General features: G+C 47.5%; 1 protein-coding gene across 1 annotated transcript; it reads left to right on the top strand.

Moving 5' to 3' along the window:
* The first annotated feature begins 3,149 nt into the window (after positions 1-3,149).
* LOC137346332 (heme-binding protein 2-like) lies at positions 3,150-22,692 on the top strand. The gene is made up of 6 exons (XM_068009826.1): positions 3,150-3,208; positions 4,756-4,834; positions 10,248-10,359; positions 14,483-14,616; positions 19,780-19,937; positions 22,593-22,692. Exons 1-6 carry the CDS (start codon positions 3,150-3,152, stop codon positions 22,690-22,692), a joined length of 642 nt encoding a protein of 213 aa, XP_067865927.1.
* Positions 22,693-23,704: the final 1,012 nt, after the last annotated feature.

Raw genomic sequence — 23,704 nt, 5'->3', positions numbered from 1 at the left:
CCTTCCTTCAGTCATAAGGTCAGAAGTGGGGATATTCGCTGATGATTGCACAATGTTCAGCACCATTCGTGACTCCTCAGATACTGAAGCAGTTCGTGTAGAAATGCAGCAAGACCTGACAATATCCAGGCTTGGGCTGATAAATGGCAAGTAACATTCGCGCCACACAAATGCTAGGCAATGACCATCTCCAACAAGAGGGAATGTAACCATCTCCCCATGACATTCAATGGCATTACCATTGCTGAATCCACCACTTTCAACATCCTGCGGGTTACCATGTTACCATTGATCAAAAACTGAACTGGAGTAGTCATATAAATACCGTGGCTACAAGAGCAGGTCAGAGGCTAGGAATCCTGCGGCGAGTAACTCACCTCCTGACTCCCCAAAGCCTGTTCGCCATCTACAAGACATAAGTCAGGAGTGTGATGGAATACTCTCCACTTGCCTGGATGGGTGCAGATCCAACAACATTCAAGAAGCTCGACACCATCCAGGTCAAAGCAGCCCGCTTGATTGGCACCCTGTCCATGAATATGCACTCCCTCGACGCACAGTGGCAGCAGTGTGCAGCGTCTACAAGATGCACTGCAGCAACATACTGAGGCTCCTCAGGCAGCACCTTCCAAACCTGCGACCTCTACTACCGACGAGGACAAGGGCACACACCATCCTGACTTGGAACTATATTGCTATTCCTTCACCGTTGCCAGGTCAAAATCCTGGAACTCCCTTCCTAACAGCACTGTGGGTGTACCTACCCCGCATGGACTGCAGTGGTTCAAGAAAGCAGCTCACCACCACCGTCTCAAGGGCAATTCGGGATGGGCAATAAATGCTGGCCTGGCCAGCGACGCCCACATCACATCAACGAATAGTAAAAAAAAAATCCCACTGCTCTTTTCGAAGCAGAGCAGGGGTGTATCTCTGGTGTCCTGGCCAATATTCATCCCTCAATCAACATCATGAAAACAGATTATCTTGTCATTTATCTCATAGCTATTTGTGAGAGCTTGCTGGGTGCAACTTGGCTGCTGCATTTTCTACATTACAAGTGTAATTCAAAAATGTACTTCATTGGCTGTAAAGCACTTTGGGATCTCCTGAGGTAGTGAAAGGCCTTATTGAAATGCAAGTTCTTTCTTTTATTATTGTAGCCCCTAACCCACCCAATCCCTCCTGCTTCCCTCACCCACTCCTCCCTCTCCCCACAGCTCCCACAATCCAGTGACCCCTGTTGTGTAACTCAGTAGACATGGCACAGAAAGCACCTAAAAAATAAAGAGGAAAGTGAGAGAGTCTGCCTTGCACTACGATTACATTGAGCAACTGTACACTTTCATAGACAGGGGAGACAGTTAATGCTGACAAGTCACTTGTGGTCACCAAGTATCAAAATAATTAAATGTTGCAGAAAATCTGGCATACACCCTGCTGTGTATGTGTGTGTCAATTTCCTAATTAGATGAGGAAAGATGGGGTGTTCGAGTTAATATAAACACAGACAGCCAGCCAGCTACATCAGCTGGGAAGATCACAGCAGGGAGTAAGTCTGTGTTATATAAGTGTTTTCTGCCTTGGACTCTTTTGGTGCTGAGCTGTCTACGGGAGTGCTAATACCAGTCGGCAGTGGGCTCTGTAATTGGCTTTGGTATTGTCATGAACAACTGGGTAAAGGTAGAAATTTAAGCAGTTGAGAAACTGGCTGTCTTCAGGTCGAGGCCCGAGTCAGACAGTCACGGTGGGGGTTTGCTTGTCCTGTACACAGGTGGGTGTTACCTGCTGTTATGTAAATGGGAAGCTGGCATGGCCGGGGGTCTGAGCTTTTGTGACCCACGTAAATACTGCTAACAGATCAGGGAAAGTGCCCCGAAGAAGGCTTTGAACACACACTGAGCTCAGAAATGAGCTTTTGCAATGTTGAATAGTTAATGGCCCAGAAATTGCTGGAGTTGAGCATGTTGTAGCAGCCAGTATGAAGTCGATGTTTTTTCCTCACCCTTCAGGTCGTATTACTTTTGCGTTACACTTTGCTGGAAATGTGAATTGATAGCAGTGCAGCGAGGGCAATGGGAATCTCCTTAACAATTGCAACTTAAGGATCGAGGGAGAAATAGAGTGAACAACAGAGATGGAGGATGAATTACAGTTAAATTTGATACCGATAGAGGAATAAAGAGAAGGGGTGGAAGTTATCGGGGGTAGGTGGAAATGTGGAGTAATCAGTTCAGCCCTGAACTATTGAATGGCGGAGCAGGTTTGAAGAGCCAAGTGGCCTACTCCTGCTCCTAATTCATATGTTCGTATGTTCGAAAGAAAGATTGGACGTAAAGATTCCCGTTACTTTGCTACCAATTTGTGAGAATGTATTTGTGGGACATTCCTTGCTCTTTTTTTAATGAACCTATTTATTTTATTGCTTTTATCGCTCCTGCGGCAGCATGTCCTTTTAATGGAGTTTACTGAAAGGTCTTGGATGTGTCCTGCCAGTTACAGAACCAGAACCCTAGGGCATAGATAAAGGGCCAACGTCTGAAGCAGAGAAACTGAGAGCATGGTTCACTGCAGGTCCAAAGACATTTCTGGTGGGGTTGATACCAGAGGAACATCCTTGAACAGATCGGGGGATGATCCCAATGCCTTGGTGAGATTACTCATTGAGCCACACAGAGCAGGAAGGTCCCACGTTCGATCTGTTGTTTGGGCTAAGTCAGTTGTCTTCAGTGCTTCTAGGATAAAGTTCCTGCTCCTGATGGCTCAACATCAGCCCTCCCTCCCTCCTCCCCTGCTCCCACCATCATCACCTCCACAACCCTTGCTGGAGCTGTACATGTGGTTTTTCAGGTGAAGAAAAGATTGTCCTCAGCAGAGATGCTACAATAGTTGAATAGCCTCTCAACACTTGCTGCCAAGGCTCACGCTTTACTAACAGCTGCTTATGTGAAGAACTGGAGGGTTTTGGGAGTTCATGCAACTTGAACCCCAGCAAGGACTCCTGAGGAGGGATGAATGGTAGAAGGGGAGGAGGAGAGGGAAATGAATTGGTAACAAATATTAAGCAGTAAAGACTTGGAGCTAACCTGTTGGATTTTTCTCTGTTCTCCAGCTTGCAGTGATCACATCTTGGACATAGCCGAGCTGGTAAAATGCTTCCAGTGTTAATGATGACTTTGCATTTGCTGTCTCAAGGTGTTTTGGCTCAGTGGTAATGAACCATTTTGCATTTTCAATATTAGTGAAAACCAAGCTCGATGATTGTCTTAGAAACAGAGAAATTGCTAAACAAGAAAAGAGCAAGGTCCATCTAGTGCATCATCTACCAGCCTGGTAGTCACATTATACAGTAATAATGGAGTTGTTGACAAATGATGGCAATCATTCTCAATCAGTTCATTTACAGCAGACCCAGGCATGAGGTGAGGAAAGGTCTGAGGAGTGGAGGGCCTTGGGAACCACAGAAACACAGCCCTAGAAACATAGAAAATTTACCGCAAGAAGGAGGCCACTCGGCCCATTATGTCTGTGCCTGCTGAAAAAGACCTATGGAGCCTAATCCTACTTTCCAGCACTTGGTCCGGAGCCCTGTAGGTTACGGTACTTTGAGTGTATATTCAAGTACTTTTTAAATGTGATGAGGGTTTTCTGCCGCTACCATCCTTTCAGGAAGTGAATTTCAGGCTCCCACCCTGTGGGTGAAAAAAATTCCACCTTTCCAGGCCCCTCATAATTTTATACACCTCAATTAAATCTCCCTTCAGCCTCCTCTGTTCCAAAGTAAAGAACCCCAGCCTATCCAGTCTTTCCTCAAAACTAAAATTCTCCATTCCTGTATAAATCTCCTGTGTACAGTCTCTTCAAAATTCATTTGTGGGGGATGTGGGCATCGCTGACCAGACCAGCATTTATTGCCCATCCCTAATTGCCCTTGAACTGAGTGGCTTGCTCGGCCATTTCAGAGGGCATTTAAGAGTCAACCACATTGTTGTGGGTCTGGAGTCACATGTAGGCCAGACCAGGTAAGGACGGCGGATTTCCTTCCCTAAAGGATATTGGTGAACCAGATGGGGTTTTACAACAATCGACAATGGTTTCATGGTTTTCACCATTAGACTTGCTTTTAATTCCAGATTTATTAATTAAATTCAAAGTTCACCATTTGCCGTGGTGGGATTCAAACCCATGTCCCTAGAGAATTAGCCTGGGCTCTGGAATACTAGTCCAGTGACATTACCACTACGCCACCGCCTCCCCTTTAGTGTGATCACATCCTTCCTGTAATACAGTGACCAGAACTGCATGCACTGACCTAACCAGTGTTTTATACACTTCTAACATAACCTCCCTGACCTTATACTCTATGCCTCATACAATAATAATGGCAAGTATCCTGTATGCCTTCTTAACCACCTTATCTACCTGCCCAGTCACCTTCAGGGATCTGTGGACATGTACTCCAAGGTCCCTCTGCTCCCCTACACTTCTCAATATCCTTCCCAGTACAGGTCCAAAGTCACCTGTTCCTCCTGCATACAATACACTTACCACGTCATGTCTCAAATTACTCCTATATTGTATCCTGAAATCATGCTTTCTGAAGAAATCTATTTAATTTGTATTTGAATGAATTAAACTAACTGATTCCACTGACTCTCTAGGGAGCCTTTCCGCAGATTATGAACGGGTTTCACTGTGGTTGACTGACTCATGGTGCAATGACATTTAAGGATTAAATTGTGTCATTGGATTTTGCAGGAACAGGAGGCCGTACTTCTGTGCTGAGGCTGAGGATTGTTACTCCTTCATGACCGTCTGCAGGGATTCAGAGTACGAGGTAATCTTGGACAGTCAGTCCGATGCTAATAAAACTAATCACAGTGAGCCACCAGTGGGCATTAATGCATTCTGAAATCATAGAACGGTTACAACACAGAAGGAGGTCATTTGGCCCTTTGTGTCTGTGCTTGCTCTCTGCGAGAGCAACTCAGCTAGCCTCACTTCCCTGTCCTTGCCCCATAACCCTGCAAATCTTTTCTCTGCAGATAATTATCCAATTCCTTTCTAAAAGCCACAATTGAATCTGTCTTCACCACACCCCCGGGCAGTGCATTCCAGACCCAAAACACTCGCTGTGTAAAAGATTTTTCCTTATGTCAGTCGGTTTAACTTGGTTTCCTTTGGTTCTCTACCCTTCGGCCAATGGGAACAGTTTCTCCCTAACCACTCTGTCCAGACCCCTCATGATTTTGAACAGCTAATCAAATCTCTTTTCAACCTTCTCTTCACTAACGAGAACAGTCCCAGCTTCTCCAATCTATCCACTTAACGGAAGTCTCTGATCCCTGCAATCATTCTCAGAAATGTTTCCTCCACTCTCTCCAATGCCTTCACATCCTTCCTAAAGTGTAGTGCCCAGACTGGGCGCAATACTCTAGTTGAGGCACAAAACTTCTTCCTTTTGTATTCTATGCCTCTATTTATAAAACCCAGAATCCTATATGCTTTATTAACCGCTTTCTCAATCTGCCTTGCAACCTTCAATGATTTGTGCACATAGATTCCCAGGTCCCTCTACTCCTACACCCCCTTTAAAATTGTACTCTTTAATTCATATTGCCTCTCCTTGTTCTTCCAACTAAAATGAATCACTTCACACTTCTCTGCATTAAATTTAATCTGCCATGTGTCTGCCGATTCCACCATCCTGTCTATGTCCGCTTGAAATTTATTACTATCCCCCTCACAGTTCACAATACTTACAAGTTTTATGCCAACTGCTGAGCATCCACCTTCACGCATCAATATATTTCATTAAATGGTCAAATGTAGAAAGTTGAGATGCACAATTGATTTAAGTTGGTCTGATTATAATGTTCTATTTCTTACACGGGAACAGAAGGAGGCCATTCAATTCTTAACGCCTTCTCTGTCCTACCACTAAAACATGGCTAATTTCTACCTAATCTCCATTTACCCACTTTTTCTCCATATCTCTTGAGAGTAAAACAAAAATCTGTCGCTGTCAGTTATGAAAATTCCAATTGTGACACCTTTTTTGGGGAGAGAGTTCCAGACTCCCTCAGCCCTTTGTGTGAAAAAGTATTTCCTGATTTCACTCCTAATGGGCCCAACTCTAATTTAGATGTTTAAGATTTTTGAGGTTGTCAGAAGGTTGGCGGGTGCCTGAAGTGTGCCCCGTTTCTGCTGTTAATTAGCGTTAATGAGAAAAAGGGGAAAACGAACAAAGGATCGTTTGTGCTCAAGCAGCCTGTATGTTGGCAGTGGCTTAGAGAAATAGCTGGGACAATATTGCTTTGTTGATGCAATGACAAAGTAAAATAACACGATCACAAAAGGTGGAGCAACCATTACCTAGAAACCAGAGAAATCAGCTATGTATTCCCATCTTTACCTGACCTTACAGTGCTGACTTTAAAACAATAGATATTAGCAGATAAAAGCTTGACATTCGCATCTGATCATCAATTTCCACCAATTCTCATCGAGGTTTCAGACCATTTATTTTGTCATCCCTGTAAGCCAGGGTGTTCTTCTGTTATCATTGCCAACAGTACTTTTTTAGAATTTATCCTTTCTTGTAATGTGGTCTGCTTTTTTTTTGCCCAACCTGAAGTGGTTTAGAGACAACCAAGTGGCTTTCTTCAGAGGGCAGCTAAGAGTCGACCACATTGATGTGACCAGCATAGCAGGTTTCCTTCCCTGAAAGACAATTGGGCTGGAGTTTATACGGTGGCGGCCGGATAAAAATGGCGGCCCGCACAGCGGAGCCACTGCGCTGCTCATTTAAATAGCTGGGGCGGATCGCCCACCCCGATGACGAGGGAGCGGGCCGTCCATCCCTGGCAACGGCGTCAGCAGCCTTTGTGCTGGTGCTGGCGCCATTTTTAAAGGGCTTTGAGCCCAACATTTTACTTTAAATATTTAAAGATATATTGATGTAAAATGGATTTTAAAAAAAATTAATGTCTCTAGTCCAACTCCCACCCCCCCCCAATAACCATGGAATTAATTACCTGCTCTCTCCCCCCAACAGAACATTTACTTTGAGCACCTCCCCTTCCCCCGCAAAGGTTCATAAGCTTTTAACTTTACCCCTTCCCACCAACGCCTACACCAATGAAATTACTTTGACGCCTCTTCCCCCCACCCCTGCACTGAGAAACCTACCTGCTCCCCCGTCCCCATCAATGTTCCACCTCAGGCGCGAGAGTACCGGCCACCAACACTAATATTGCAGGGGGATGGAATGCGGAGGTGCAGGTCGGCTTAATTCATTAATTTTAATGGATGTAAATATGTTAATGGATGTCCCGTCGCTGAGTGGCAGGGGAGGCCACCACGAGGCTTCGCTGCCGCCAGCAATATCATCCCGACCTTCCCAACATCGAGGCCCGTGGCGGGCCTCTGCTGGAGGCATTCTCCGGCCCACCACCACCCCCAATGTCGGGGTGCCTGTAAAATTTGCACCAATTATGACAATCTAATAGCTTCATGGTGATTTTTACTGGCACCAGCTTTCTATTTCCAGATTTTAAAAACTGAATTCAAATTGTCAGACTGCGTTGGGGGGATTAGAACTCACATCCTCAGCATTACTAGTGTTAACTGTCTAGCCTTCGGTCCTCCATTCTCCAGAATGTTTCCACAGCGACTGATTTGCTCAAGCACCCTCACCTCCACCTTTGATGCCCTAGTCCCCAATAAAATGATCAGTCTCTCTCACCCAGGCTGATCCCCGGTATGGCCCTCATCTCCGCTCCCTTAAGTCCAAGGGATGCAGACTTGAAAGGATATGGCGGACAACATTCTTTTCTCTACTGCAAACTTTTACCTTAAAACCCCCTCCCCTGTCCCCTCCACATTCACCTCCAACGATAAGTGTGAGGAGCTCATGGACTTCTTTGTCACTAAGATCGAGGCCATCCAATCAGCTGCCTCTGCCCCATACCTCCCTTCCACTAGCCCACTGGGCCAAACTTCCTATAATGTTCCCCCCCACGCTGGACCTGAACTTGCATCTTCCCCTAGTTTCGCTGGTATCCTCTCATGCTCCCTCTGAGCTCATCTTGTCCATGAGACCCGGCTCTTGTTCCCTCGCTCCTATTCCCATCAAGCTGCTGTTCACCCAACTTCCCCTCCTGGTCCCCATATTAGCTGATATTGTAAACAGTTCTCTCTTTTCAGGTGTTGTCCCTCTCTCCTTTAAATCTGCCGTCATCACCTCTCTCCTCAGAAAAAAACAACTCTTAACCTTACCACTCTTGCAAACTACCATCTCATCTCCAACCTCCCTTTCCTCTCCAAAGTCCTTGAACGTGTTGTCGCATCCCAATCTTTTCCGGAACTCCACGTTTGAATCGCTCCAATCAAGTTTCCTCCCCTGCCACAGTGCCAGAACAGCTCTCATCAAAGTCATAAATGATAGCTTATATGATTGTGGAGGTAAACTTTCCCTCTTCATCCTCTCGACTTTGACACGATTGACCACACCATCCTCCTTCAATGCCTCTCCACTGTTATCCAGCTGGTTGGGACTGCTTTCAGTTGGTTCTCTTCATATATATCTAATCATAACCAGGGAATCACTTGCAATGGCTTCTCTTCCTGCTCCCATACCGTTACCTCTGGTGTTTCACCAAGGATCTATCCTTGGCCACCTCCTATTTCTCATCTACATGCTGCCCCTCAGCAACATTGTCGGAAAGCACACTGTTAAGTTTTCACACATATGCTGGTGACACTCAGCTGTACCTCACCATCACTTCTCTTGACTCCTCCACTGTTGTTAAATTATCAGATTGCTTATCTGACATCCAGTACTGGATGAGCAGATATTTCCTCCAGTTAAATATTGGGAAGACGCAAGCCATTGTTTCAGTCTCTGTTCCAAACTGCATTCCCAAGCTACCGACTCCATCCCGCTCCCTGGCAAGTCTGAGCTTAAAGCAGTCTGTTTGCAACCTTAGTGTTACATTTGACCCTGGGATGAGCTTCTGACCTCATATTCCTGCCATCACTAAGATCGCCTATTTCAACCTGTGCAACATCGTTTGACTTTGCTGATGTCTCAGCTCATCTGCTGTTGAAACCCTCATTCGCACCGTTGTTACCTCTAGACTTGACTATTCCAAAGCATTCCTGGCTGGTCTCCCACATTCTACTCTCTGTAACCTTGAGGATTTCCAAAATTCTCTGCCCGTGTCTTAACTCGCACCCAGTCCCATTTCGCTATCACCCCTGTGCTTGTTGACCTACATTGCTTCCTGGTCAAGTAATGTCTTGATTTTAAAATTCTCTTCCTTATTTTCGAATCCCTCCATGGCCTCATCCCCTCCCTGTCTCTGTAATCTCCTCCAGCCCCAGAACGCTTCAAGATCTCTGCACTCCTCTAATTCTGGCCTCTTGTGCATCCATTGGTGGCTGCACTTTCAGTTGTTTCAGCTCTGGAATTCCTTCCCTACAACTCTCCACCTTGTTTTTCTTCTTTAAGACACTCCTTAAAACCTATCTCTTTGACCAAGCTTTTGGTCATCTAACCTAATATCTCCTTTTATCCTCAGTGTCATACTTTATTCTATAATGATCCTGTGAAGCGCCTTGGGATGTTTTATGACGTTAAAGGTGCTATATACATTTAAGTTGTTGTTGTAATATAACCACTGTACCCCAAACATCTAGATACAAAAATGGCATATTGCCTTCATTGTACTCCATTGGCTGTGAAATGCTTTGTGATGTTCAGAGGCTATGAATGGCATGATAAATGTACAGGTTTATCCTTTCCAAAAATCAAAAGCAAATCCATCAAGCACTAATATTTAGAACTTAGAGATTGTTAAAAATTGTATAAATAATAAATGAAGCTCTTCAATAAAGGAGCAAAATTGGAAAGTCAGCCAGAGGTGTGCCTCTGATACAAAAACAAGAAATGCTGGATTCACTCAGCAAGGTCTGGCAGCATCTGTGGAAAGAGAAGCAGAGTTAACATTTCGGGTCAGTGACCCTCGGGGTTCCGAAGAAGGGTCACTGACCCGAAACGTTAACTCTGCTTCTCTTTCCACAGATGCTGCCAGACCTTGCTGAGTGAATCCAGCATTTCTTGTTTTTGTTTCAGATTTCCAGCATCTGCAGTATTTTGCTTTTATATATGTGTGCCTCTGATATCTGGACTTATTGTGTGTAATCTGAGCAAGTGAATCATGTTCAGACTTTGCTTCTCCCAACAGACACGTGCCTATGAACCCAGTACGTGGATTGGGACCCGTATTTTTCCCAGAGAGGGGAGGTACCGTGCCGTTGCTCGCCTATCAGAATACTTTAATAAGAAAAATTTACCAGGTAAGCGAGGGGTGTAGGGAGGGAATTCCAGAGCTTGGGCCCGAGGCAACTGAAGGCGCAGCCATCAATGGATGGTCAAGAGGCCAGAATTAGAGCAGCGTAGATTTCTTAGAGGGTTGTGAGGCTGGAGGAGATTACAGAGATAGGCAGGGGACGAGCCTATGAGTTAAGTGAAGAAGAGCCCTAGAATTACATCTAAAATAATGCACAGCAAGAAAGCAAACTAATCACATGAAAGGAATACAAATCGAACTCAACCTATATAGATATAGACAAGGATATAAGTAGGTTAAGTGAGTGGGCAAAAATTTGGCAGATGGTGTTCAATGTGGGAAAATGTGAGGTAATCCACTTTCGTAGGAAGAATAAAGAGGTAGACTATTATTTAGATGGGGAAAGACTACAAAATACTGCAGTACAGAGGGATTGCAAAAGGTTAGCATGCAGGTGCAGCAAGTAATTAGGAAGGCAAATGGAGTTTTGGCCTTTATTGCTAGGGGGTTAGAGTTTAAAAATAGGGAAGTCCTGTTACAACTGTACAGGGTGTTGGTGAGGCCACACCTGGAATACTGCGTACAGTTTTGGTCCCCGTATTTAAAGAAGGATATACTAGCATTGGAGGCAGTTGAGAAAAGGTTCACTGGGCTGATTCCTGGGATGAAGGGGCTGTCATTTAAAGAGTGGCTAAACAGGTTAGGCTTTTATTCATTGGAGTTTAGAAGAATGAGAGGTAATCTTACAGAAACATACAAGATTTTAAGGGGGCTCGACAGGGTAGATGTTGAGAAGATGTTTCTACTGGTGGGGGAATCTTGAACTCGGGGACATAATTACAGAATAAGGGGACACACATTTAAAACTGAGATGCGAAGGAATTTCTTCTTTCAGAGGGTGGCGAATCTCTGGAATTCTCTGCCTCAGAGAGTTGTGGAGGCTAGGACACTAAATGTATTTAAGTAGGAGGTAGATTTTTGAAATCTCGGGGAATCGAGGGTTAGGCAGAGCAGGCCCGAAGAGAAGTTGAGGACTGGGACAGATCAGCCATGATCTTATTGAATGGTGGGGCAGGCTTGAGGAGCTGAATGGCCTACTCCTGCCCCTATTTCTTATCTTCTTATGTTTAACCTAAGAAGACGAAGCCAAACCAAACTAATTTGATCCAAGCCAAACCAAATCAAACTAATTTGATCTAAGCCAAGCCAAATCAAACCAATTCAATCCAAGCCAAGCCAAATCAAAACAAACTAACTCATGCCAAGCCAAAACAAAGTAATTTGATCCAAGCCATACCAAAATCAAACCATTTTGATTGAATCCAAACCAAACCGAACTAATTTGATCCAAGCCAAACCAAACTAAGCCAAACTAATTTGATTCAATCCAAGCCAAGGCAAACCAAACCAAATTAATTCAAACCAAACCACACTAATTCAATCCAAACAGAACCAAAAAGACCATGCTAAACCAAAATAATTTAAGCCAAGTCAAACCAAACCAAACTAATTCAAGCCAAGCCAAACCAAACCAAACCAAACTAATTCAAACCAAATCAAACTAATTCAAGCCAAGCCAATCCAGATTAATAATAATAAAAGCAAAATACTGTAGATGCTGGAAATCTGAAATAAAAAACAAGAAATGCTGGAAATACTCAGCAGGTCTGGCAGCATCTGTGCAGAGAGAAGCAGAGTTAACGTTTCAGGTTCGTGAACCTTCATCAGAACTGGCAGACATTAGAAATGTAAAAGGAATTAAGCAAGTAAAGTGGGGATGGGGCTAGAGTTATCCAAAAAAAAAAGGTGTTGATAGGACAAGGTCACAGAGAATAACTGACTAGAAGGTCATGGAGAAAAGGCAAACGGTATGTTAATGGTGTGCTGAAAGACAAAGTGTTAGTACAGAGAGGGTGTTAATTGACAGAAAACTGAGCAGCCTAGCCCCAAACACAAACATGAAAAAAGTGGGTAGGCACGGTAGGAACAAACTAAAATAAAATAAACACATAAAAATAAAAAATAAAAAATAACTAAAAATAAAAATAAAAAGGGGGGGCCCCATCATGTTCTGAAATTATTGAACTCAGTTCAGTCCGGCAGGCTGTAGAGTGCCTAATTGGTCAATGAGATGCTGTTCCTCGAGCTTGCGTTGATGTTCACTGGAACACTGCAGCAATTCCCGATCCAAATTAAACTAATTTAAGCCAAGCCAAACCAATTCAAACCAAACCAAACTAATTCGAGTCAAACCAAGTGAACTAAGACCACAACAAAACAATCCAATCCAAGCCAAGACAAACCAATTCAAACTAATTTAAGATCTGCCATTTGATTTAATTTAAATGTAAGATTTAGGTCAATTACAATTACAGACTAAGTTGGGAGAGCAGATCTAAAAGGTACTTTCAGCTCAGACTAGGTACAAAACCACACAGGTACAAGGGTGTTTTCAGAAGCTTCACAGACTTTATTAAGTTTTCCACAATAAGCACAAAATGGTGATAATTAGCAAAGGGCAGTGGTCAGCAGCTGCGTTCACAATGGAACACTGCTCCTCAGCCTCCAGTTAACTGGGTGCCTTGTCTCTTGATTAAAATCTATCTTCTGTCTTCTCTTCTTGATGATGATGCCGCTTTTGGGGTCTTACAGGTTCTACTTTATACACCTTTCCCAGCTTGGCTCGGTGCTAATTTAGGTAGAATTCCTTTTCCAACCATCTGATTGGTCAGTAATTACTGCTTTTCTAAGGTGGTAACTTGTTTGAGCCTGGCACATAATCCACAGTTTTCACAACCTCTTAGCACCTGGTTTATGCTTCCTTGACTCTATGATCTCCTTCATTAAAGGTCATATCTTGATCCAGTGCCGCCCTGATGTGGCTATTGTTCCACAGTGATCACTTTATGGGACTGATATGTGCTTATCTCATTTCACAGCTTCATGACCAGACAGGGATTGTTTACGTAATAATAAAAGCAACAGACTGCAGATGCTGGAAATCTGAGATAAAAGCCAGAAAGTGCTAGAAATACTCAGCAGGTCAGGCATCATCTGTGGAGAGAGAAGCCGAGTTAACATTTCAGGTCTGTGACCTTTCATCAGAATGGGCATAAGTTAGAAAAGAATTAGGTTTTAAGCAAGTGGGGGGGAGGGGGCTGGAGGTGGGGAAGAGAACAAAAGGGAGATGTGTGATTGGGCAGAGGGCAGGGGAGATTAAATAATAAAGCTGCCAGACCTGCTGAGTGGTTCCAGCATTTCTTGTTTTTATTTCAGATTTCCAGCATCTGCAGTATTTTGCTTTTATATATAAATGATAAAGCTGTCCTGGGACAAAGGCAAAGAGCACGTTGGTGCTTGTGGTGAAAGGCAAAGCATTAGTCCAGAGAGTGTTAATGGCAGAATAATGAGCAGCTCTGACTACATGAAAAACAGGCACATGGTTAAAAAAAAATGGAAAAATAGAAAAAAGGCCAGTCATGCTCTGAAATTGTTGAAGTCAATGTTCAGTCCGCAATGCTGTAGAGTGCCTAATCGAAAGGTCAGGTGCTGTTCCTCGAGCTTGAGTTAATGTTCACTGGAACACTGCAGCAGGCCAAAGACAGAAATGTTAGCATGAGAGCGGGGGGGATGGTGTTGGTGGGGTTTAAATGGCAAAAAACTGGAAGCTCGGAGTTATGCTTTCGGACTGAGCGGAGGTGTTCGATAAAACAGTCACCCAATCTGCGTTTGGTCTCCCCAACATAGAGGCAACCGCATTGTGAGCAGTGAATACAGTATACTAAATTGAAAGAAGTACAAGTAAGTCGCTGCTTCACCTGGAAGGAGTGTTTGGCACCTAACTAACCAAGCTATGTACTGAGCCAAATTGCACCAAGGTAAACTAAACTACATCAAAGTCAACCTAAACTAAATTAAACTGTGCTGAACTAAACTAAATCAAATGAAAGAAAACTAAACCAAATGGGTGCATTTTTACTGTAGTGATAAATTTCTGTTTACAATCAAGTTGCAAACTGCTTAAAACATCATAATAATTCCATTGCTTTGTTGCTGTCCATCAGTGTGTTTCTGGGACAGTGTGGATCTGGTTAACATGGAGCTGATGACTTTTCTTCCTGTTTCTGCAGGGATACAGATAGAGAGAACAGCTCCTATACTCACTATCTTCGTGAACATCAATGGGGTTCCCACAGAGACAAGTGTATATTCCATGCTTCCCAGAAGATTGTTCAACAATCCCCCAATTCCCAGAGATGTGACTGTGAGTATGGCTTTTAGACCTCTTCCGGTAGCTGATCCAAGCATTCATAATATCCATGCTGAATAGGAGCTTTGCTGGCAAAGCTGAGATATTTCTGCCTCTCGGTACTCTGTGCAGCACCGTGAACAGGCAGTCGATACCAGGGGATGTGGAACTGGAGTTCCCTATTGATAATATTAGCTGATTAGCTGACAAATGTTCAACATGTTCCTTTCACAGCCCTCTTTCTGCTAGTTCAGAGACATTAGCAGTGAATTCCCTTCGGCTTTATAACTGGACTGAGGGCGAGTAGAGGAAAATAGAGGTGGGGGTAGAAATTATAGTGAGACCCAGTTATGCTTGGACTTGACTCCTTTTACCCACCCGTGTGCAAATACAGGACATGATTTCTGTCTTCAAGCCCCTCAGTGATGCTGGGTCAAAAGATGCCGAAGGCGTCCCTAACGTCCAGCATTGACTTGGGTATCAGATTGCTGCAATGATGCAGATCAGGTCCTTCCTCACTCTCCAACTGAGTGTCCATAGTGTGGAAACCAGCCTTTTGCAAACAGTGCCACTTCCAGGGGCTGGCCCAGCAACTCTGTCCTAACTTCCCTCGGGCCCACACACCCCCACCCACAAAGACCTTCCCCCGAGCCCACACCCCCCCACCCACAAAGACCTTCCCTCGAGCCCACACCCCCCCACCCACAAAGAACTTCCCTCGAGCACACACCCACCACCCACAAAGACCTTCCCTCGAGCCCACACCCCCCCACCCATAAAGATTTCCCTTGAGCCCACACCCCCCCACCCACAAAGACCTTCCCTCAAGCCCACACCCCCCCACCCACAAAGTCCTTCCCTCGAGCACACACCCTCCACACACAAAGACCTTCCCTCGAGCCCACACCCCCCCACCCACAAAGACCTTCCCTCGAGCCCACACCCCCCCCCACCCACAAAGACTTCCCTCGAGCCCACAAAACCCACCCACAAAGACCTTCCCTCGAGCACACACCCACCACCCACAAAGACCTTCCCTTGAGCCCACACCCCCCCACCCACAAAGACCTTCCCTCGAGCCCACACCCCCCGCCCACAAAGACCTTCCCTCAAGCCCACACCCCCCCACGCACAATGACCTTCCCTTGAGCCCACACCCCCCCAACCACAAAGACCTTCCCTGGAGACCACACCCCCCCACCCACAATGACCTTCCCTTGAGTCCACACCCCCCCACGCACAAAGACCTTCCCTTGAGCACACAACCCCCACCCACAAAGACCTTCCCTTGAGCCCACACCCCCCATCTACAAAGACCTTCCCTTGAGCCCACACCCCCCCATGCACAAAGACCTTCCCTTGAGCCCACACCCCCCACACACAAAGACTTTCCCTTGAGCCCACACCGCTCCACGCACAAAGACCTTCCCTTGAGCACACACCCCCCACCCACAAAGACCTTCCCTGGAGCCCACACTCCCCCACGCACAAAGACCTTCCCTCGAGCCCACACACCCCCACGCACAAAGACCTTCCCTTGAGCCCACACCCCCCACCCACAAAGACTTTCCCTTGAGCCCACACGCCCCCACGCACAAAGACCTTCCCTCGAGCACACACCCCCACCCACAAAGACCTTCCCTCGAGCACACACCCACCACCCACAAAGACCTTCCCTCGAGCACACACCCCCCCACGCACAAAGACCTTCCCTTGAGCCCACACGCCCCCACGCACAAAGACCTTCCCTCGAGCCCACACCCCCCACCCACAAAGACTTTCCCTTGAGCCCACACCCCCCCACCCACAAAGACCTTCCCTCGAGCCCACACCCCCCCCCCACAAAGTCCTTCCCACGAGCCCACACCCCCCACCCACAAATACCTTCCCTCGAGCCCACACCCCCCCACCCACAAAGTCCTTCCCTCAATCCCACACCCCGCACCCACAAAGACCTTCCCTCGAGCACACACCCGCCACCCACAAAGACCTTCCCTTGAGCCCACACCCCCCACCCACAAAGACCTTCCCTGGAGCCCACACCCCCCCACCCACAAAGACCTTCCCTCTAGCATACACCCCCCACCCACAATGACCTTCCCTCGAGTACACACCCCGCCACCCACAAAGACCTTCCCTCGAGCCCACACCCCCCCTCCCACAAAGACCTTCCCTCGAGCCCACACCCCCCCATCCACAAAGACCTTCCCTTGATCCCACACCCCCCCCACCCACAAAGACCTTCCCTCGAGCATACACCCCCCCCACCCACAAAGACCTTCCCTTGAGCCCACACCCTCCCACCCACAAAGACCTTCCCTCGAGCCCACACGCCCCCACCCACAAAGACCTTCCCTTGAGCCCACACCCCCCCACCCACAAAGACCTTCCCTCGAGCATACAACCCCCACCCACAAAGACCTTCCCTCGAGCCCACACCCCCCACCCACAAAGACCTTCCCTCGAGCACACACTCACCACCCACAAAGACCTTCCCTCTTGCCCACACCCCCCCACCCACAAAGACCTTCCCTCGAGCCCACACCTCCCCACCCACAAAGACCTTCCCTCGAGCACAAAACCCCCGACCCACAGGGACTTTCCCTCAAGCCCACACCCCCTGACCCACAGGGACTTTCCCTTGAGCCCACATCCCCCACCCACAAAGACCTTCCCTCGAGCCCCCTCCGACAAAGACTTTCCCTCGAGCCCACACCCCCCACCAACAGGAACTTTCCCTGAGGCCCACACCCCCCACCCACAAAGACCTTCCATCGAGCCCCCCTCCGACAAAGAATTTCCCTCGAGCCCACACCCCCCACCCACAGGGACTTTTCCCTCAAGACAACACCCCCATCCACAGGGACACCCCCTCCCTCAAACCCACCCTCAGGGACTTTCCTTCCCTCCCCCACACCCACCCACGGCAATATTCCATCCCTACCCCACTCCCAGTGACATGCCCTCCCTAATTGGAACAAGTGAGGGCAATCCCTGGAGTACAGGTATTAGAGAAGTTGTGGTTGACTGTCAAAAGCATCTGAGGTTGTGGAGGACAGAAAGGATAATGCACCATAGTCACTGTCATTGATGACTAGTTTTGGCCTCTTTAGTGCTATGCAAAGGATGGAAACCTGATGAAAGGGATTTAAACAGGGAGTTGCAGGATAGATGGGTATGGATCCAGGAGACAACATATTCAATGACTTTTAGAGAGGAAAGTGAGTTTGAAGATATGGTTATAATGTGTAATAGCTGAGGGGTTAAGAGCGGGTTTTTTTTTTGAGAGGGTGATATGATGATGACTATTTTGAAGGGGATTTGGACAGTGTCTGAGGAAAGGGAGCCATTTACAGTGTCTGCTAGTAGGTGGCCAGTTGGATGGTCAAGAGATTAGTGGGAATAGGGTCAAAGGCATCAGTGCGGGTGGTGCCAGAGGACTGGAGAATTGCAAATGTTATGCCTTTGATCAAAAAAGCATGTAACGATAAGCCCAGCAACTACAGGCTGGTCACTTCAACCTCAGTGGTGGGATAAATTTTAGAAATGATAATTCAAGACATAATTAACAGTCATTTGAACAAAAGAGCCAACTGTGTAACAGCCCCGACAACCAATTTTATCTGCAGCACCTATGGAAGAGTCTGTCACTCTAGAATTGGCCTTTATAGCCACTCCAGGCGTTGCTTCACAAACCACTGACCACCTCCAGGTGCTTACACATTGTCTCTCGAGACAAGGAGGCCAAAGAAGAAGAAGAAGATTTGGACAAATGTGGATTAATTAAGGAAAGCCACCATTGATTTGTTAAGCAAATTGTGCGTACCTAACTTGCGAGTTTTTTGATGAGGTAACAGAGAGGGTTGATGAGAGTCATACAGTTGATGTGGTGTCCACAGATTTCCAAAAGGCATTTGATAAAGTGCCACACAACAGGCTTGTGAGCCTAGAATCAAAGGGAAGTGGCAGCATGGATACGAAGTTGGCTGAATGACAGGGAACAAATTGTCGTGGTGAACAGTAATTTTTCAGACTGGAGGAAGATATATAGAGGGATACCCAGGGGTTGGTGTTAGGACAAATGTTTTTTCTTGATGTATATTAATGGCCTAGACTTTGGTGTACAGGGCACAATTTCAAAATTGTGATTAAACATAACTTGGAAATATTGTGACCTGTGAGGTGGATAGCGATAAATTTCAAGAGCACTTAAGCTGGTGAAATGGATGGGCAAGTTGGCGACTTGAGGAAAAACTATTATGCAGCGAGTGGTTAGGATCTGGAATGCACAGCCTGAGAGTGTGTTGGAGGCAGATTCCATTGTGATTTTCGAAAGAGAATTGGATAATTATCTGAAGTGGAAAAGTTTTGCATAGCAGGGCTATGGGGAAAAGGCAGGGGAGTGGGACGAGTGAGTTGCTGTTGCAGAGAGCCAGCATGGATTCGATGGGCTGAATGGCCTCCTTCTGTGTTGTAACTATTCTATGATCCCACACCCACCCACGGCGACATTCCCTCCTTACCCCTACCCATAGAGACATTCCCTCCCTCCCTCCCCCATTCCCAGAGACATTCCCTCCCTTCCACACTCACCCACGGGGACATTCCCTCCCTTCCTCTCGCACTCCCAGAGACATTCCCTCCTCCCACACCCACCCACGGGGACATTCCCTCCATTCCTCTCCCACTCCCAGAGACATTCCCTCCTCCCACACCCACCCACGGGGACATTCCTCCCTCCCCCACTCCCAGAAACGTGCCCTCCCTCCCACACCCTTCCACAGGTACATTCCCTCCCTATCCTACCCAAGGGGACATTTCCTCCCTCACCCACCACCAGAGACTTTCCCTTCCCCCACACCCACAGTTCTCGTTCAGACTACATCCAGTCTGCAGCTGCCTCGATCCCAGCCTCATTGTGCTCAGGAACGGGAACAGGAACCTGGAAATGCACCATCTCTTGTTTGACACATCAGCTGATTTTATTTTCAAGCACCCCCAGGTATTGACATCAGTCTCTCGGTGCCAGGTGCGAAGTAGGGGCTACAGAGTGAGTGTTTGTAAGGTATCTGTGAAGATTCAGGTTTTCGCTGTCATGATATAGAAACAGTACAGCGTAGAATCACATCTTCCCAGGATAGGCAGTGCATCATGGAAACCCTTGGTTTTGTATTGCAGGTATTCATAAAACAGTTCCCTCCAATGACTGTTTTTGTGAAGTCGTTTGGAGGCTGGTTCACAAATATACGGCAAAAAGCGCAAGATCTCTTTGAGGACCTGCTTCGCCAAAGGGAGAGCTTTCTGCAGAATCGCTTCTACACTGCACAATACAATGGGTACGGAAGCATCAACCGGGGTACGGGATAAGGGAACATGAACCAGGGCACATGGACATAGACTCGGGTGTGGGAACACAGACCGAGTGTGAGGTACAGGGACATGGGAACGCGAACCAGGGCATGGAAACGCAGACCAGGGTATAGGAACAGAGACCCAGGGGTATGGGAACACAGAACCCAGGAGTAGGGTATGGGAACACAGAACTGGGGCGCAGAGACAGGGTATGGGAACACAGACTGAGCATGGGGTAGGGGGACATGAACCAGAACATGGGAACGTGAACTGATGCATGGGAATGCAGAGACACTGGGGTAGGGGACGATGCAGAGACACTGGGGTAGGGGACGATGCAGAGACACTGGGGTAGGGGACGATGCAGAGACACTGGGGTAGGGGGTGACGCAGAGACACCGGGGTAGGGGGCGACGCAGAGACACTGGGATAGGGGACGATGCAGAGACACTGGGGTAGGGGGGGATGCAGAGACACTGGGATGGGGACGATGCAGAGACACTGGGGTAGGGGGCGACGCAGAGACCCGGGGTAGGGGGCGACTCAGAGACACTGGGATAGGGGACGATGCAGAGACACTGGGATAGGGGACGATGCAGAGACACTGGGGTAGGGGTTGATGCAGAGACACTGGGATAGGGGACGATGCAGAGACACTGGGGTAGGGGGCGACGCAAAGACCCGGGGTAGGGGGCGACGCAGAGACACTGGGATAGGGGACGATGCAGAGACACTGGGGTAGGGGGTGATGCAGAGACACTGGGATAGGGGACGATGCAGAGACACTGGGGTAGGGGGCGACGCAGAGACACTGGGATAGGGGACGATGCAGAGACACTGGGGTAGGGGACGACGCAGAGACCCGGGGTAGGGGGCGACGCAGAGACACTGGGATAGGGGACGATGCAGAGACACTGGGATAGGGGGCAACGCAAAGACCCGGGGTAGGGGGCGACGCAGAGACACCGGGGTACAGGGAACATAGAGACACCGGGGTATAGGGAACACAGAGACACCGGGATGGGGGAACACAGAGACACCGGGGTATAGGGAACACAGAGACACCGGGGTACAGGGAACACAGAGACACCGGGGTACAGGGAACACAGAGACACCGGGGTAGGGGAACACAGAGACACCAGGATACAGGGAACACAGAGACACCGGGGTAGGGGAACACAGAGACACCAGGATACAGGGAACACAGAGACACTGGGGTAGGGGAACACAGAGACACCAGGATATGGGAGCACAGAGACACCGGGGTACAGAGATACCGCAGTACAGGGAATACAGAGACACCGGGGTACAGAGATACCGAGGTACAGGGAACACAGAGACACTGAGGTACAGGGAACACAGAGACACCGGGGTAGGGGAACACAGAGACACTGAGGTACAGGGAACACAGAGACACCGAGGTACAGGGAGCACAGAGACACCGGGGTAGGGGAACACAGAGACACCAGGATACAGGGAACACAGAGACACTGGGGTAGGGGAACACAGAGACACTGAGGTACAGGGAACACAGAGACACTGAGGTACAGGGAGCACAGAGACACCGGGGTAGGGGAACACAGAGACACTGAGGTACAGGGAACACAGAGACACCGAGGTACAGGGAACACAGAGACACCGGGGTAGGGGAACACAGAGACACTGAGGTACAGGAACTGAACCATCCGCCCTCCCCCCCACCCCCGGAGTGTGTTTGTCCGTGATCTCTGGGAAGAACATGGGGTTAAGTTGGTGCTGGAGATGTCGCAGTCTGCTGTTGGGTGAGGATAACGTCCTGCCCTTTGCCTAGAATCCGGCCATGTCGCTTTCTGTCATTATGCAGGCAGGCTGATTGAGAAGTTCTTTGGGGTACAGCCTCCTGATACAGTGGGGTCCCCTCACCTCCCGAAGGAAACTGGTGACCATAGCGGGACACGGGGCAGTGAGGCACCCCAAAGATGCAGACTCCTTATGATCAAACTCCTTCCCTTTTATCATTCGTTCCCAGGATGGGGCATCACTGGCAAGGCCAGCACTTATTGCCCCACAGCAGTTACCCTGAGAAGGTGTGGATCAGCATTCAACTGCTTAATACAAAACTTTCTGAGCCTCTTCAGAGGACAACTAAGAGCCAACAAGGCTGATTATGGGGGATGTGTGGGGGCTCTACTGAAGTCATCTTTCGGCCGAGACTGGGTAAAGCGGGGCATGTTTCTACCCTTTACTGAACCGACTGGGTTTTTCTGACAATCCTCGCAGATGCAGAGTCTCTTTTACCCACAGCAACTTTTCTATTTCTAGAATTTAAAAAAAAACTGTTTTCTCAAAGGCCCTGTGTGTGATTGGAACTCACCTTCTACCTGAATTATTAGTTCAATAACATAACAGAACCATATCTATATTACAGGTATTTCCCTGCCCTTATGTCCTGTGTTGCTGCATCCCGTCTTGGGACCACCAATTCCATCTCACAAACAGTTTTATTCCACTGATCCCTCTTTCCACCCACTTGAGCCAAGGTGTGATCTGATCACATTTGATGACAAAGCTGCTGAGCAAATTGGAAAGGAGGAAAACTTTATCTGTTGACTAATTGTCCTGTTTTATTTTTATTGGGGCCAACGATGTCCTTTCTGCAGGCCTCTGACGTTATTCAGTCGGCACAATGAAGTTTGGTACCTGTCCTTTGGAATGCCCAGGTGTTCAGCCAGGTACGGGCGGTCACAGTCGGCAGCATGATGTCCCTGAGCCACGTTAGCCCAATCCAGCACACCAGCGATGGGAGAGGCTCCTGCAACAACCTGTCTAATTGCTTGGTGCTTTTTTAAACTCTCCTGTCTCCCACATTCTTCCTTTAAGGTCTGCTTTGTCTATTTCATTTGTTTAGTTTCCCCTTCTGTCTCCTAAGATGTACCTCATCTGAGAGGGGTCACTATTCCTGCGCAAGCGTTGACAATCAGTACCAGCAGCCTATTCCAGTGCTAAGGGGACAACCCCACAGCTACAGCCCTCTCCTGGAATTTCATGCATCATGCTCCCTGGGACAATGATCAGGAGTGGGAACCCTGACTGATTATTTTTATTTCATGTTTATCCCGAGTCAGCGAGGCCAGTTGCAAATACCAGTTCTGAAGAAGGGGCTCTGACCTGCAATGTTAACTCTGCTTCTCTCTGCACAGATGCTGCCAGACCTGCTGAGTGGTTCCAGCATTTCTTGTTTTTATTTCAGATTTCCAGCATCTGCAGTATCTTGCTTTTATATTATTAAGCAAATACCAGTACCCTGGCTGAGAAGAGCTAACTCATTAAAAATATTGCCAGGCTATCTCCCCAATCTGATCAGACACACCAGGGGTAAAGTTAGCAGAGGTTTAGGTACATGCAGGAGTTTTTAATTCACACGCGTCAGGTCAGGAGATGAAGGCAGACTGTGACAGACACCTCTGTGACAATGTACCACTGGACCTTCAACATTAACGTCATTAGACAGACTGAGGCATATTCCCCTGCAGCTCAAGTGCTTTCAGGTGTCAGCAGCTGATCATTTCCCCTCCATTTAAATGAAATGACAGATCATTGTGAGCAGCTCATTCACAGGAAGCGTTTACACCCTGTTAACCCCTTAAAGTCCAGACAATGAGCAGGAAAATTGCAGCATCCCATTACTGTGTTTTCTCATTGGTAATAGGGATGTGTAACAGAATCCTCTTCCATTCCACCATTTAAGGCATTTCATGGGCAGCACAGTGGC

Source organism: Heterodontus francisci, chromosome 29 (assembly GCF_036365525.1).
Source record: "Heterodontus francisci isolate sHetFra1 chromosome 29, sHetFra1.hap1, whole genome shotgun sequence".
Taxonomy (NCBI): domain Eukaryota; kingdom Metazoa; phylum Chordata; class Chondrichthyes; order Heterodontiformes; family Heterodontidae; genus Heterodontus; species Heterodontus francisci.
This window is presented reverse-complemented; position numbering and strand designations above follow the sequence as displayed.

What these genes read in the sequence shown, in the direction of transcription:
- LOC137346332 (XM_068009826.1), top strand. Translation starts at nt 3,150, where the DNA reads ATGCTTCCAGTGTTAATGATGACTTTGCATTTGCTGTCTCAAGGTGTT. An exon ending in CAAGGTGTTTTGGCTCAGTG is followed by an intron (nt 3,209 to 4,755) that starts GTAATGAACCAT and finishes TGGATTTTGCAG; the next exon opens with GAACAGGAGGCCGTACTTCT. An exon ending in TAATAAGAAAAATTTACCAG is followed by an intron (nt 10,360 to 14,482) that starts GTAAGCGAGGGG and finishes CTGTTTCTGCAG; the next exon opens with GGATACAGATAGAGAGAACA.